Source organism: Sinocyclocheilus anshuiensis, unplaced genomic scaffold, assembly GCF_001515605.1.
Source record: "Sinocyclocheilus anshuiensis isolate Anshui unplaced genomic scaffold, SAMN03320099.WGS_v1.1 scaffold3214, whole genome shotgun sequence".
In the NCBI taxonomy this organism is placed as follows: domain Eukaryota; kingdom Metazoa; phylum Chordata; class Actinopteri; order Cypriniformes; family Cyprinidae; genus Sinocyclocheilus; species Sinocyclocheilus anshuiensis.
Window position 1 is genome coordinate 209,853 of NW_015538259.1, and position 16,250 is coordinate 226,102.

Below are 16,250 nucleotides of genomic sequence, written 5' to 3' on the forward strand. Positions count from 1 at the left end.
ACACATCGTAAAGATAAATTGAACCTTGCAATAATGTAGCATGGCAAAGACTGAAATGATAATTTTTCATAGTGATGACTTTGATAGATGGCATTGACTTTGTAACTGAGCATATATCATTTAATATATTTTATAAATCATAAGTACTGCAAATAAGTAAAAGTCATTAAATATAGTGCATCCAGCTGTTGGTAAAAGCTGAGGTTTGCATCCACATATTGAAAAAAACAGCTGACAAGTGTCTGAATCAACCATTTTAATTATCAAATCATAATAAAATAAAGAGCAAAGCATATGAAAATATTCACTACCTTTAAATATCAACCCCATTTCTTGAAGGTGCCTTTAATCAAAACAATAAATGAAACTGTAAAAACCTTGACCGTAATAAATAGCTAAAAATGTCATGCAGAGACTATATGTTTTCCCACAACCTTGATTTGCAGCAGTTCCATTAGTGTGATTACACAAGTTTTCCAACAGGTAATATTTCCTTTCACATCTTTCATTATCAAATCTTTTTATATTTGAGGAATTAAAAAAGGATAAGTCTTGTGCAATACATTTCATAATCAAGTGTCAAAGGGGACTTTACTGTGTATTTAGAGGTTCTCATGCATATTTTGTTATGTCTACACACTTTTTTATGAATCACTGTTAGTTCCTGAATAAGAAAAAATAAATAAAGACTACACCTTGGTCACCCAATTAAATGATGGATCATTTAATTTCCTAAGATCATGCAGTAAATTTGAACCTAGGGAAGCTTGTCTGGCATTCCAGAAAAACTATCCCGGGATCAAACCTAGATGATGTTCACAAGAAATAAGGATTTACAGTCTATTGCTATACTTTCTGTCTCCTTATTCATAATGACTTGAAACTTACTCACTGGTACAAAAAAAAAAGGAAAAGAAAGGCATAATGTGCTCTCACGACAATCACCCAAAAGTCTTTCTAAAGGGAAAGAAAGCACTGCGGCATTTGGACAAGGTTGAGTTAGCCGTTGACCAGCATTAATGGCAGTCTGCAGGACAGGGGGAAGGCGCAGTGGTTAAGTTGCTGTCGCTGGGGCTGGGCTCGGGGTCCATATTTGTATTGACCTTATCATAGATGTACCCATAGAGGCTGATGTTAGGCCTCTGGAGATGCTTAGACACCACATTAGAGTACTGCTTTAAGTAGAAGTACAGAGTGCCTGAGAGACAGAGAGAATAAAAGAGAAAGAGGGGGAAAAAAAAGATTTGAGGGATGGCAAGCATCATGGCGTCAGCCGAGTCTAGAGCCATTCATAAATCACAGAGCGCACGAGTTTACTGCCGTCTCCACTTTAGTACAATAGATGGCTGACAGCGTTTTCTCAAAAAGGTTTCAATAAATGTCACAAAGGAAAAATGGGACAGAAACAGTGGGGTCAGTTGAGACAGAACTTCACAATACCAAAGAGCACTAATGGTATCATTTAATTATGCGAAACAAATGGTTCAATATTGCAGTAATTTCAAAATTAGCAAATGTATTGTACGGTTTGTCATATTTATTTGATTTTTACACACACATACAACCATTCGAAAGTTTAGTCAGTAAGATTAAAATAAATTAACACTTATTCTGTAAGTATACATTAATTTAATCAAAAATGTCAGTAAAGACTTTTACATTGTTATAAAAATTGTATTTTCAATAAATGCATCAAAGATTTCGGAAAACAAAAGTAGCATAATTTCCACTAAAATATTAAGCAGCAAATCAACATATTAGAATGATTTCTAAAGGATCATGTGACACTGAAGACTGGAATAACGGCTGCTGAAAATTCCGCTTTACCATCATGGGAATAATGCATGACATTTAAAAAAAAAATTTTTTTTTTAAAAAAAATTTACTCTAATCTGTTTTATTTACAGCTTCAAACATTTTTTGTAGTGTGGTTTGAATTTGATCTGCTACAGGTTCCAATCCCATTTCTGCTCTAAAATATTACTGTTTTTACTGTATTTTTAACAAATAAATGCAGCCTATACACACACACCTCCAATGAGCACAAACATTAATTTTTAAAAAATGTGCACGAGAAATCTGAAACAGATCTGTCTAACAATGATGCAAATGTAACAGGCCCCTTACCGACAGTGACGCACTTGTCTTTAAGAAATCTGTACATGGCATTCACGTCCCTCATGAGTTCCTCATCTCCAAAAGTGAAGTAGGCCACATCTCTCCCCGCCTCAGAAGCTGCCATAAACTGCAGCAGAGCTGGAAGGACAAATGGACACAGCTGACAGTGAGCAAAAGTTTCACTGGGCCTGCAGCCATAAACACCATTTAGAAAGCCTTACATATTTCACATTCATTTCTCTTTAAAGCATGCATCCCTAAACAGAAATGACATGCATACATTCATGAATGGATTCCAGTCACTAATGCATGGGAATATAGAATACAAAAGAAGAAAAATGCTATGTAGATACCCCTCCCACCCCCATTAGCAAAATGAAGGGCCAATCAACCGCTGCATGTTCTATGTATGACTGATATTCTCTGAGGTTCCCGAGTAAATACTGACAGCTGCCCAACTCAAATGACTAAACATGGTATAATACATCACTAACGGCATAGTGTGGATTCTTTTGTTTTGCTCCATGTTCCTAGCTGTAGAAAAAATTACTGACATCCAATGTTTTTTTTAAAGGTAAATAATCCATGTCTAACAACCCCTATTAAGAAACTCAATCTTAGTCACCCAGCTTCAAATTGAGTCTAAAGATTTTAAATATTTAAAGAGGTTGAATGTAGCCCACTGATGAATGAACGTTGTTCAAATGAGAGCAACCAATTACAATGGGTAATCTGTAGTCAAACCAGTGCTAAACTAAACGGATTGGCCCAAAAAACTCAGCCTCAAGATGAATTTACTGTGTGGCAAGTCATTGGGAGAAATTAACTAACTCCACACATACAGACGGCCCATGGTTCAACAATGATGAACTATCAAAGATGGAATCATCTTATGAAACGGTTTCCAGCCTTACAACAGAAAACGATCAGCTGGCACAAGCTTGCCATGAATTTATGGATGAGGTTGGAAAATCAGTTGCACTTTTAATGGAAAACATAAATGTGTGTCAGCTGATCAATAACAGGAAAGTGGAAAAACATGTCTTGGGTCAAAAAACAAAGTGAGAGAGCTTCTCTGTATTGTCTGATTGCTAAAACAACAAAATCAGAGGTGATTAAAAAAACAATGAAAATCTAGAGATAAATATGCTCAACTATGTAGGATTATTTCTCATACTCCAAATTATAATGCTGTGATGCCTACATTCATTTGTAGCATTTAAGAGGCTGATTTAAGGTTTTATTTTATTAGACAGTAGGGCTGGTCCGAATACCATTTTTTGAGCTTCGAATCTTCGGTAGTAATCAACACCGAATATTTGAAGCTTCGGAGGGAGGGGGCTGAACATATTCTTCTCTCCAAAGGCAGGAATCGTCTAGGTTACTTGTGTAACCCTCGTTCCCTGAAGGAGGGAACGGAGACGTTACGTCAGTCGTGACTGACGAATTGGGATCTCGCCCGAGAGCCCAATCACCTTCGAGTGTTAACTAAACAAGCCAATGACAGTTGGCGTGCGTGTTTTGCCACGCATACCCCGCCCCGCAGCGCGGGTATAAAGCCCCAATCGGCTGAGGTGACTGAGCACCATATCCCTGTGTTTGAAAGATTTTTATTTTTTCGATTTGTTTTATTTTGTTAAGTGGTAATTTAAAGCTTTCTATAGATTTATTTATCATGCCTGTGAGGCATGTATTCGCTGAGTTTCGATTCATTTTTGTGAAGCGCTCCTGTTCAAGACGAGACGGCAGAAAGCGCATCATGTTTGTTTTCTTTATTTTATAAAAGTGGCACCTCCATGTCCTGCAAAGCGCGCTTCAGCTTCCTCTCTCTGCACAAACTTGGATATAGCGCGCATTTATTATAGCGCAGGTTTAACGTTTAAACATTGTTATATGCTTGAACTGTTTTAGTATATCTAGATTTTATTTTAGGCAAGTCGTGATGATTTGAGAAGGCTAAATTGATCAAACATAGGTGATCAGCTCACTGTCTGCTGCTTGGTCGTTACTTTAAAAAACAAAAACGTATATTTAACGAACGAAAATGCTCCAAACGTTTTTCGAAATTAACTTAATAAAAAAAACGAAACGAAATATAATCATTTATCTATTTGAATAGCTGAAAGAGTAGTATAAGCTGTTTTGGGAGAAGGGGGAAAGAAAGACGGGCTCGGGCCGGTAATTCTGATAAGCTGTCAGACAAGGGCCGGGGCCTGAGCGTCTCGGGCCAGGGCCAGGCCTAAATTTGAGGTCCATGCAGGGCTCTACTGCTTTTGTCTTGTCCTCACTCAATTTAAAGTGCTCCCACACAGCTGAGGTCTTCGGCACTTTTGTCTTCTCTTCCAGATTAACTGAATCATGACGTTCATGACATTCACTCATGGGCGATTCATATTCAAGTGCGAATGAGAACCGTTTTGCGGGGGATGCCAGGCGTTCGGAAAAAAATGAAAAGAATATTCGAATCTCAAAATTGAAAATCGAATGCCAACCCACCAAACGAATATTCGAATATTCTGGTAAAGCCCTATTAGACAGTACAGCAATATAGACTTTAAATATCAGTCATTAATGAGTTATCGGCCATAAAATGATAACTAACAGTTAGAATCTCAATAATGGTCAAAATTGTAATATTGGTGCATGAAAATTCAGACGGAAATGTCCTATAAGAATCCATCTTTAAAACTGTGTAGCTTCACTTTGTAAGGAACAGATGATGGTTTTATTTTCCATTCCACGACCTGCATGTACCTTTGAGTCGCGTGTCGCCTCCAAACGCACCACATCCCCAGTTTCCTGTGGCAACAGCGGAGAGGTTCTCAGGGTTCACAGCAGGTCGCATGAAACCGCAATATGCCTGAAAACAGGAGACAGCTATATATCGTAGAGAAACAAATACAAGCTAATCACAGCAGAATACAAGAGACTCACAAGACGACTCATGTCATGCCTCATTAAATCCTCTAAGCAACACAGACTGGCAAGGTTAAGGAAATCAAAGGCCATTAGAGCTTGACAGAGGTCAAGGATTTGCCATTTCATGTCATCAGTATTTTATAAAAGCACAACGTTTTGTTGATATTGTGAGTGCACACAAATACAAGTATACCCTTTACAGTTCCGAATGATGTATTATTCTTATCTTTATGAGCAAAAATGACAGCGTAGGCTATTTTAAGTTGTTTCCACTGAAAAAAAAAATGCAAGTGATTGCGCTGGCACCTCCATGTCCTGCAAAGCGCGCTTCAGCTTCCTCTCTCTGCACAAACTTGGATATAGCGCGCATTTATTATAGCGCAGGTTTAACGTTTAAACATTGTTATATGCTTGAACTGTTTTAGTATATCTAGATTTTATTTTAGGCAAGTCGTGATGATTTGAGAAGGCTAAATTGATCAAACATAGGTGATCAGCTCACTGTCTGCTGCTTGGTCGTTACTTTAAAAAACAAAAACGTATATTTAACGAACGAAAATGCTCCAAACATTTTTCGAAATTAACTTAATAAAAAAAACGAAACGAAATATAATCATTTATCTATTTGAATAGCTGAAAGAGTAGTATAAGCTGTTTTGGGAGAAGGGGGAAAGAAAGACGGGCTCGGGCCGGTAATTCTGATAAGCTGTCAGACAAGGGCCGGGGCCTGAGCGTCTCGGGCCAGGGCCAGGCCTAAATTTGAGGTCCATGCAGGGCTCTACTGCTTTTGTCTTGTCCTCACTCAATTTAAAGTGCTCCCACACAGCTGAGGTCTTCGGCACTTTTGTCTTCTCTTCCAGATTAACTGAATCATGACGTTCATGACATTCACTCATGGGCGATTCATATTCAAGTGCGAATGAGAACCGTTTTGCGGGGGATGCCAGGCGTTCGGAAAAAAAAGAAAAGAATATTCGAATCTCAAAATTGAAAATCGAATGCCAACCCACCAAACAAATATTCGAATATTCTGGTAAAGCCCTATTAGACAGTACAGCAATATAGACTTTAAATATCAGTCATTAATGAGTTATCGGCCATAAAATGATAACTAACAGTTAGAATCTCAATAATGGTCAAAATTGTAATATTGGTGCATGAAAATTCAGACGGAAATGTCCTATAAGAATCCATCTTTAAAACTGTGTAGCTTCACTTTGTAAGGAACAGATGATGGTTTTATTTTCCATTCCACGACCTGCATGTACCTTTGAGTCGCGTGTCGCCTCCAAACGCACCACATCCCCAGTTTCCTGTGGCAACAGCGGAGAGGTTCTCAGGGTTCACAGCAGGTCGCATGAAACCGCAATATGCCTGAAAACAGGAGACAGCTATATATCGTAGAGAAACAAATACAAGCTAATCACAGCAGAATACAAGAGACTCACAAGACGACTCATGTCATGCCTCATTAAATCCTCTAAGCAACACAGACTGGCAAGGTTAAGGAAATCAAAGGCCATTAGAGCTTGACAGAGGTCAAGGATTTGCCATTTCATGTCATCAGTGTGAAACACAGAAGAATATTTGCTTGAAGACTTTGCTGACCTTGTTTAGCTCCCGGATCATTTTCTCAGGCTGAAACTGTTCCATGAAATTCCTGTATTTCAGTGCATCCACAGCCACAATTTCAGTGCACCTCCGCTGCCACCCGTCTCTGAAAATGGGAAAAGATGTTTATTTTATTCTGGGCTTTTTACTATCCGCAAACCATGGCTTGGTTATATTCAGGATAGCTAACTACATTTTTAAAAGTGTAGGAACCCATTTAAGAGGTGTTTCCAGTAATTCATTATTGCCATTACCTGGGAATCTCATCTTTGTGATTGGCTTTCCATCTGAAGCTCTCTGCATAGCCAGAGTACTTGCTGTATTGCTCTGTGCCTAAAGGAAGACCAAATAAATAAAACAGAAATACATAAGTTGAGGGTAATTCCTATTACAGTATCCATAACATTTTCTTGTCCCCAACATATTACAGAACGAAATAACTTTAATCACAAAATCAAAATGATGTGAACATTAAGGTGAGATTTATACATGCAATTATTTATAATAATTATTTATTATTTAATAATAATAAGTTAAGTGAGGATCTTTTTTTATTTTTATTTTTTAGGATTTTACCTAAGCAAAGGCTCTGAGAACCTGACACCTTCTAATTCTGGAGACGCTTGCAGTTTTGGAAAGTGGTTCCTGTTGGTTTCACACCTAACTCTTCACATTAATTCTTAATTCTTTTGCAGTTAACCTGTTTTTTTCTGACCCAATGAGCATTTCGCTGTACAATGGCCTTAAATTGGCCAATTCTAGTACTGCATTACTATTGCATCCTTCTCATAGGCATTTAATAATTTTTGACTTTTCATTCTGAGTTAAATCTCTTTTTTGGCTAATTTTATCTGTAAAAGAAAACCTTCTTGATAATTATGCACACCTGAATATAGGTTTTTCACTTCCAGTCTTCATGAACAATTATATATAATTTATAAATGATTAAATAATGTGATTAGATTGATGTGGTTTGGAATTGGTAAAATGTGCTTGGAAAAAAATGATCAGAATATCAACTTGCATAATAATTATGCACGCACAGAAACAACCATATTATAATACTTGATGACTTCATATAAGCGGCTATAAGTATGTGTGCAATTTTCCTTCTTAATTTTTATTTAATTGCATCTCTTTCATTATTTATAATAAGATGTCCAATATTACAAAAAGGTTGTTTCTGATAAAACTAGACAACTATGATATTATAAGCTATTTTATAAGCTAATATAAAATAGTAAAAGCAGTATTAGTAATAATAATTATTATTAATATTACTATTATTATTTGTATTGCTTAGACTATCCATGTAGAAAAACTATATATAGTTTTCCAATTCTATCAGAAACAACTATACTATAACTAGCTAGAAGTGCCCTCATTAAATATTGCACACAATTTTCCTTCTTGATTGTTTCATAATTGTATACAGTACATCTATTTTATTACTTTTATGATGCTCAAATCAAACCACTTGCTTGAGTGACTCTATCCTGATGGAAAAAAATGCTTCCAGACACTGCGCATCTCCCAACTATCATGAAGACCTCTAGAATCCTCCTCCCTCACCTTGATCTAATTAGCGTTTGTGGCCGGTTTCAGTGGCACTCTGACAAAGAGCAATTTCAAGATTAAAATCCAGCCCCTGTACCAACGCTTCAGCATTTCTGCCAAGTCTATTGACGCAGAAAGAGTGCATTAAGGAGCGCGTGTCATGATGCATTACTGGCGGGATATGATTTGATGCAAAGGCGAGCTGCAGTGCAATAGAAACGGAGATGACGATGAATATTTCGTTTGTTGTAATAACCGTGATGGAATGGCTGGATCCATTAGAGAAGGCCGTTCCCGCAGTCATTCATTGTGGCCAGAGGTAATATTGTTAAGTGGAAGGAGGAGGCATCAAGGGTGAGACAGAGAACGTAAGTGAAAGAGAGAGAGATGACTAATATCTGAGGGTATTTTGAGACTGGGGTGGAAAGCTCCAAGTTCACAGTGACTTTGAGGCTGATTTGCAGAATTATAACTCACTAACACAGCTCTGAAAATGACTTCCCAGTGGTGTATAACCACTTCTGTGCCAGACTTCCAGGAAATTACATATTAGTTTGAAAGCCACAATATTCTGATTAACAGTTGTGCATCTGTGCAACAGTTTGAGTCCTGTGCTTTGTTTGGAAGACGACAAAGTGCATGGGTGGATGAGAAACGAGAGGGACAGCAGGTGTGTGAGTGGGCAACAGCCAATCACAGCGCAACATTTCTACATGGCTGTGACTGCAGTCATTCCTTAAAAATAAGGAGAGCATTCAACTACGCAAACAGAAGAAAAGATTTGACTCTCTTGTCAACCATTTAAACCAACATGGTTCTAAGTGATGTCTGTCTGACTTTGAATGTAGGTTTTAAGTAAAGCTGGATGATACTCAGTGATTGACAAGTAACTCTGTTCCATTTTAATAAAAAAAAAAAAAAAAAGAGCAAGAGGAAAACGCAAAGCTCACTTTGTATCCTGTCTGCATCACCAGATAGGAAAACAAAGACACATGGCACATCATGGTGTCAGCCTTGGAAGAACCTTTTTTATATAATGTAGGAGGTCATACATTTCAGTTTCTCCAAGCCGTCATAGTTTTTCAGGCTCAAATTTCCCTTGAGAGATACTAATAATGTAGAGAAACATTTATGACACATCAGGGTTATTTACAGCAACTAAAACTGTACAAAAACAAATTGTTACCTGAAATAAAATATACATTTTAAACTGAAATAAAATGAAATAAAAATGTCTACAGTTTTTTTATTCATTTTTATTTTAGTTTGTTATATTAGTGCATTAAGTTAAACTAAATTAATAATAAAAAAACTAATAAAAGTAAATTAAAAACTAAAACAAAAAAAAAATGTAAGTGAAAATAAAAGATAAAAAAAACTAATATAGTATAGCTGATACTAAAATAACACTGTGACACATTTTGGATTGGCATATAATTTACAAGCATTACTCAAGTAATTATGTAATTATTCTTTGTAATTATTTAAATGGATGGTTCAATCAAAAATTTAAAATTTTTAAAGTAAATGTTTTTTTTTTTAAATGGCTGTTTTTTAATTATACATTGAAAGTCAATGGTCACCAAAACTGAACATCTCCAAAATATCAAAATGTCAATATTACTGTTTAACATAATGCAGAGTGGCAGCTCTTGTAGGCTGCATTTACATTGCAGTTATTGACAAATTAATTTTCAATGACATTTCCACCAATTAATTTTAAAAACTACTTTGATTGAGCCAACTGAATTTTGATTCTTATTAATAAATCGCTTAAACTGCTTTACAAACTAATTCATTAGTAAACTTTACTCTTAAAACAGTTCTTAAGAATCCATAACTAGTAATCAAAACCAATAGCCATCAGGTAACCCAGTGTTTCCCAGCCTTTCTTTAGTCGCGGCACCCTTTGGAAATTTTAACAAATTTGTGGCACCCTACAAAATTAATTTTGTCACAATATTTCAATTTCTAACTTCGATATGATACTTTGAAAAGTATAGATATTCGGTACAGCAGAGAAGAACTGCAGAATATACTGCCCCTGCTCTCGACAGACGGCACCCCGGTTGGGAAACACTGAGGTAACCTACCGCTAAGTACAGCTAATACTGAATTGACTAGTATTAAAACCTCTCTTAAGTTTTTTTTTTCTTATTGATTGGCACTGAAGTACCACTACTTTCCTGTGTGTGTATCATTCTGTAGCAATAGAGGGAGGAAAGGAGCAGCAGGGATCACATGCTACAAACAACAAGTGAGGAAGGAAAGAGACAACCTGTTTGTGTTATGTATCGGATGCAGGACATTTACTCATGACCTGGGCTCCTCTCCAATCCTGCCACTCAGTCAAAAAAGCACAGTTCATAAAGGATGAACAGAGTGATGGAAGAATAGCACAGAGACAGAGACAGACACAGAGGAAGAGGGAGAGATATTTAGTGTGAGGAAAGGGGGGTTGTCACTTAACGTGTTGACTCAAGCACAGCGAGTTGGAGGGTGAAAAATAGGGCAATTCAGCTAGAGAGAAATGAAGAATAACAAGGCTGCCCTGAGCCCAGCGTGAATCAATGTAATGGATTTACGTTCAAATTGGATGAGGAGGGAAGATGGGGGGAGGGGTGGTAAGAATGGAGCTGAATGTATACACAAGCTTCTGCGAGAAATGGCAAATTGCTAGCGGCAAAAACATGTGAGGTGCTATCCAGCTCACTATAAGTAGTGTTAGAGAAGCGTGATTACAGTGACCGACTTCATTAGCGGATGAAATCAAACCTGATCCCTCCCGATAATCGGATCCGGCATCAAACATAGATACCTAATAACATCTATGATTACTTTACTCTATCTTGATTCAAACCCCGCAAAATAAGCTGAGTGATTTTATGATGTTTGTTTCTGTTAATGGCTTTTGAATGTTTACAATATTGCTTCAAACAATGTGCTAAAACCCTGTGACAGTACCATCTAGTGCCTTCCAAATTGTGAATGAATCTTCTAAAATGAATGAAGTGCAATCTGATTCACTCAACGAACCACTGAATTACTTCTGGCCATCTCTGATGACTCAAAGTGAACCAAAATCTTCTGCTGTGTTGTGACGAAAAACTTGTGACGAATAGTTCACAGTAAGTACAAAAATCAAAACTAACTAACTAACTAAATAAATAAATACATTTATAATGGTCTTGTTAAGGCAAAGGATTTCACACTGGATCCACAAGGAGGACAATTTTTGTTAAAAAAAAAGAATTTGTTTTGTCAGTTGTTTAATATTATGCTTTCTAGTTTCATTATTAGTTTCTATGCTTTTTGGTGAAAAGTGCTACATAATTTTAATTGAATTGAAATGTTTCTTTCCATGTTTATACAAGATACACTAAAGCTAATATTTTTGCCTTTGCTTTAGAACAATGACTATAAATAAGCTAATCATTTTATTTAGGAAACAACACTATCTTCATAACATCACGCTTTATTTTTCCTCACACAGTACAAATGCAGCTGCCATGATTTTTTGAAAGAGGTCCCTCGCAAAGATATTGCCATAATTGGAGGTCCTTCGCATTAAAAAGTTTGAAAACCTCCATGTTAAGAAGGCAGAATCGTTAAAATTCCTTACGAATCCTAAGCCAACTTATTATATAATAAGCCATAGGTTCATCTAAGTACAAAAAAGGTAATATTTTCACACATTTTAGACGACCAAGTTCAAAGTGTTTGAACAGCTAGAAGGGAGGAACAAGACACTTCAGTAGTGGCTGAGATCAATCAGACAGAGATGCGTGATGGTGTGCAGGACAGACGGCAGGGAGGAGCGGACCTCTTCCACTGCTGTGCATGTGTGTGTGCTGACCTGTGATGATGAGGCACTCGTTGTGGTCCAAAGCTTCTGTGAAGAGGCGTGATACCATGAGCTCAGGGTTGATGATGAAGCGGATCTCCTCCTGGACCAACCCCATACCTGTCACCCCTCCACCCACGAGCCTGTTCGCAAAGTCCACCTGCAGCACAAATAAAAACACATTCATCTTCTGCAAAATTGTTCAACTGGTCTAAAGTGTAAAAAATATGATTTCATCCTTGGTGTGAAATAATGTTACGGTACAGAGATCTATGATACTTGTCTGAACATTCAAATGGTCAGACTGTAAGCCAGGTTGTCTGTCCAGCATGTCACCAGAGATTATAGGTTCTGGGTAGGGGACAGGGTGCTAAAATGCACAGGGGTGGAAAATAGACTGCTCTACCCGACTGTGCGTAAAAAACTACAAAAGATGAGAAAAGTAAAAGGAGGAAAGAATTTTCTGCACCGTTCTGGGGACCTTTAAATTGTGCACAATTTTTGGTGCATGTACAAATCCAAAATTAACTTTTTGCTACACCTGCTGATATTTCTCATCTGCCATGATATTGTAATTAAAACAGAACAAAATAAAAATAAAAATCTTTGGGTATAAAAAATATCAATGAGGTAAATAATTAAAATAATAAATGAAAAAAAAAATCCTAAATTATAATTAATAAACATGAAAAAAAATTAACTGATGTAAAACACATGCATAACAGACTTCTGTCCACTGTGACCCTGCAGGTTGCTGCCAAGGTCAAATGTCCATTCCCTCTTTGCTGAATAATGGATCTTTTAAGGACTGGCCATTAGCCATGAAGGTCAGATAATTCAAACAAATTAGTAAATATGTTCACAGCTTCTAGGCAGACCATTTAAGCTTTGGTTTTATGTAATACTCTTGTATTTTTATTTAGAAAATGATTTTATACTACCACACATTATATGACCATGGACCACAAAACCAGTCATAAGGGTAAGATAATAATATATAATCATATAAATAAGCGGAATAAATAAGATTTCCGTTGATGTATGGTTTGTTAGTTGCATCTCAGCCAAATATTGTCCTATCCTATTTGAAAATGTGGAATCTGAGGGTGCAAAAAAAAAATCAAAATATTGAGAAAATAGCCTTTAAAGTTGTCCAAATGAAGCCCTTAGCAATGCATATTACTATACAAAAATGAAGTTGCTACAAACTTATGACTGGTTTTGTGGTCCAGGGTCACATATTACATTATACAACTAGAGTATATTATACGTACTACTGGCATTAGTATTTATATACCATATCAGGGCTCAACAATAAGGGTGGCCTGATGTTTTCCAGAAAGTGTCTAAATTATATCATATACTTACATCGCAGATGTTTTTTTGTAAAGAAAATGTTAAATTAATATAATTAACAGAATAATGACATTTTCTGACATAAATAAAAATGGTTTTGCACTGCTATTTATCACATTTGTGGCACTAAAATGTTGAAAGGGCAAAAATGACAAAGTCCAGGAGAAAATAAATAAATAAATACATATAAAACATAAAATACATAATTATATGAGTTACATGAGTGACTGGCTTGTGGCACTGCTAAATTCTGTTGTGGAAGCCATTTCCTCAGTGCTGTCTCCTATTGTTATGCATTTTTATAGGGGAGTGTGAGCAGCAGTGCTAATATTGGCCCAGGACAGCTTTGAAAAGGTAAACGGGAAGTGTAGGACCCCTTTGAGGCTGTGTTTTGCAGGCTGTCAGGCTGGACTCACTGGGCCACAGCCTCCTCAGTGAGATGGAGGAGAAAAGGGGAGGGAGGTTGGCAGGCTGCCAGATGATCTCGCTGATCAGGTCACTCAACTCCAGCTCCGACCGCCCCGCCTCTCCTCAGCACTACTGACAACCTGTCAGACTGTCCCACCCTTCCGGAAACATCCGTCAATCCGGCAGGCAAGACCCCGGGCTCCTGGGACCTCCCAGGGCTGTTCATGTGTGCCCATCAGCTGTCAGGGTGTGCCCTGCCCCAACTGGGGAAAGATGGGAAAAGGACAGCAGGGCAGAAGACCCCGGCAGACAGACTCTGCGATGAACTCGAGAGGTGCAGGGAGGAATGTGATCAGGGCCAACGGATCTGCCGAACCTCAGTCAGTTGGGTCAACAATGAGATGTTTAAGTTGTTTTTTTCATATTGCGTCACAGACTTGTCTGAAATCTTTGACATGTTATGTCCAATATGAATATGATCTGCTATGAAAAAAGGTGTAATTTGTACTCCATAAAAACAAAACAAAGCAAATCTAGACATATCAACAAAAACACTCTCCTTGCTACCGTATATTATAAAATATGCATATTTTGGAGAAAACTTAAGATATGCATACTAATGGAAATAAATCTACTCTTTAGGCCCGTTCACACCAAAGAGGATAATATATAACTAGTGTTAAAAATCGCTCTGAATGTAAAAGAATAGCAGAGTCCATATGACAACTTATGATATTGTTGGAATCACTTCCACATAATTTTTTACTGCTGATGGAAGCTAAAAACACTGAAAGCCAATCAGAATCGATTCTGCTTTAAAGAGCTTAAGCATTTAAAGAGACAGATGACAAAACTGAATGTTCATAATCAATAGAATGGTATCCTAAGTCATAATGGCATTATCATCCTTTAAAAAAGTAATTTTTTCAAGTACAAGTTAAAGCCTCCTCTTCTGCAAAATAATGAAACTTCATTTGTCTTCAAAAAAGTCATTTGGAAAAGAAAAGAAAAAAGCCAATATTGCCAAACTGGAAGAGGCACCTATTTTATAGAATGTTCCACTGATAGTTTTGGGGAAATATTATTTATTTTTATGTTCTCATTCAAGATAAACAGCCAGAATTACTCACAGCTGGAAAAGAATCAGCATCAGCATCAGAAGCATACAAAAAAAGTATAATTAACAACTATGCAGACAAGTCCTTCTTAAGGAGAGAGGGAGGATGACAGAAAAGGTATTTTGTGTCAAAGCAATCTCCAATCTGACAGATGTCACAGTCAAAACTACCCATGCATGACATTCTCACCTGAAGCATTCCGTAGCCTTCATCCTCTATGGTGCCCTTACAGGTGATATGAAGACGGGTGAGCTGTTTCTTTGAACTAAAGGTCAAAAACAACTTCATCAAAACACCAATGGCAAAATAACCACCACTCACTAAAACATTCATTTACAAGCACTGTTAAACAACTGCATCATAAATAGTGGCAAGCTAGAAATGCTATAGTGAACCGGGAGTGGAAGGTTACAATCATGACTTAAGCAATTTGAAATACAACCATCTCAGCGGTAAGAGTTTTCTAATAAGCAAAACAGAGAGGTGGTTTGGCCTCGTCTGCACTGCCAGAGGAAGCAATTGGCCAAAGTGACTACACAGTGCCAAAGTTCATTTATCAAGCACAAAGCGTTGTGAAGGAGTGATCTCAGTGATCTACTTTAAATGTCCGGGAGTCCTCTAGCTGTAGCACATTCAGAAATAAATCTGAGATTTATATAATGGTATATACCCTTTTTTAAATCACTACAGTACTTGTCGTCATTAAATAAAGCCAACAACAACACTGTACCAAGCACTATAAATAAGGTACCTTTCCCATTTTGGAAAACCGCTCAAGCTCTGTCGTGTGAATGTGACAAGGCCAGTGGGCACTGAAAATGAAAAAAAAAAAAAAAAAATCAGGAATATAATAAACATAAATTACACCACTTTAAATGTTGTTGGGTGGTATATTTTGTAAATAGGTCTGTTTACCTGGCCATAAACTTACACAACCTGCACACTTGCTTCAAGGGGCTTCACCTTTTTTTTATTGGACTGGATAAATCAACATGCCTAAAATATATTTTTTTCCTGTGATTAGTAATATGTGTAGCTCACGCAGATATTAAGGTACTGTTAAATACTTTGATTAAATTAGATTTTGAGCTTTTTATGTCAATGTTGTAATTTTACAACATTGGGCTAGAGTGGTAGCAAAATTTGCCTGTGCACCTTACACATTACATGAATGAATTGTACTTCTAATTTGTTAGCAACATACTTTTTGACCATTTATGTCAGTGACAAAATATAATATTGATTTTTATTGTCTTATTTGTTACCATTGTGAGTTTTATTCCAAAATAAAGGATTATTACAGTAAATGATAAGTTCAA

General features: G+C 36.9%; 1 protein-coding gene across 1 annotated transcript in view; it reads right to left on the reverse strand.

The window, feature by feature from the left end:
- Nucleotides 1–246: 246 nt before the first annotated feature.
- Nucleotides 247–16,250, reverse strand: part of LOC107683745 (poly(ADP-ribose) glycohydrolase-like) — a gene marked incomplete at its 5' end in the record, with an annotated part of 34,437 nt that continues 18,433 nt past the window's right edge. The window contains 8 exons of the mRNA XM_016479807.1: nucleotides 247–1,198; nucleotides 2,128–2,256; nucleotides 6,306–6,411; nucleotides 6,646–6,754; nucleotides 6,903–6,981; nucleotides 12,062–12,209; nucleotides 15,121–15,196; nucleotides 15,683–15,743. Of these exons, the coding sequence (XP_016335293.1) occupies nucleotides 1,017–1,198; nucleotides 2,128–2,256; nucleotides 6,306–6,411; nucleotides 6,646–6,754; nucleotides 6,903–6,981; nucleotides 12,062–12,209; nucleotides 15,121–15,196; nucleotides 15,683–15,743 (890 nt within the window). The remainder of the gene's footprint in view (nucleotides 1,199–2,127; nucleotides 2,257–6,305; nucleotides 6,412–6,645; nucleotides 6,755–6,902; nucleotides 6,982–12,061; nucleotides 12,210–15,120; nucleotides 15,197–15,682; nucleotides 15,744–16,250) is intronic.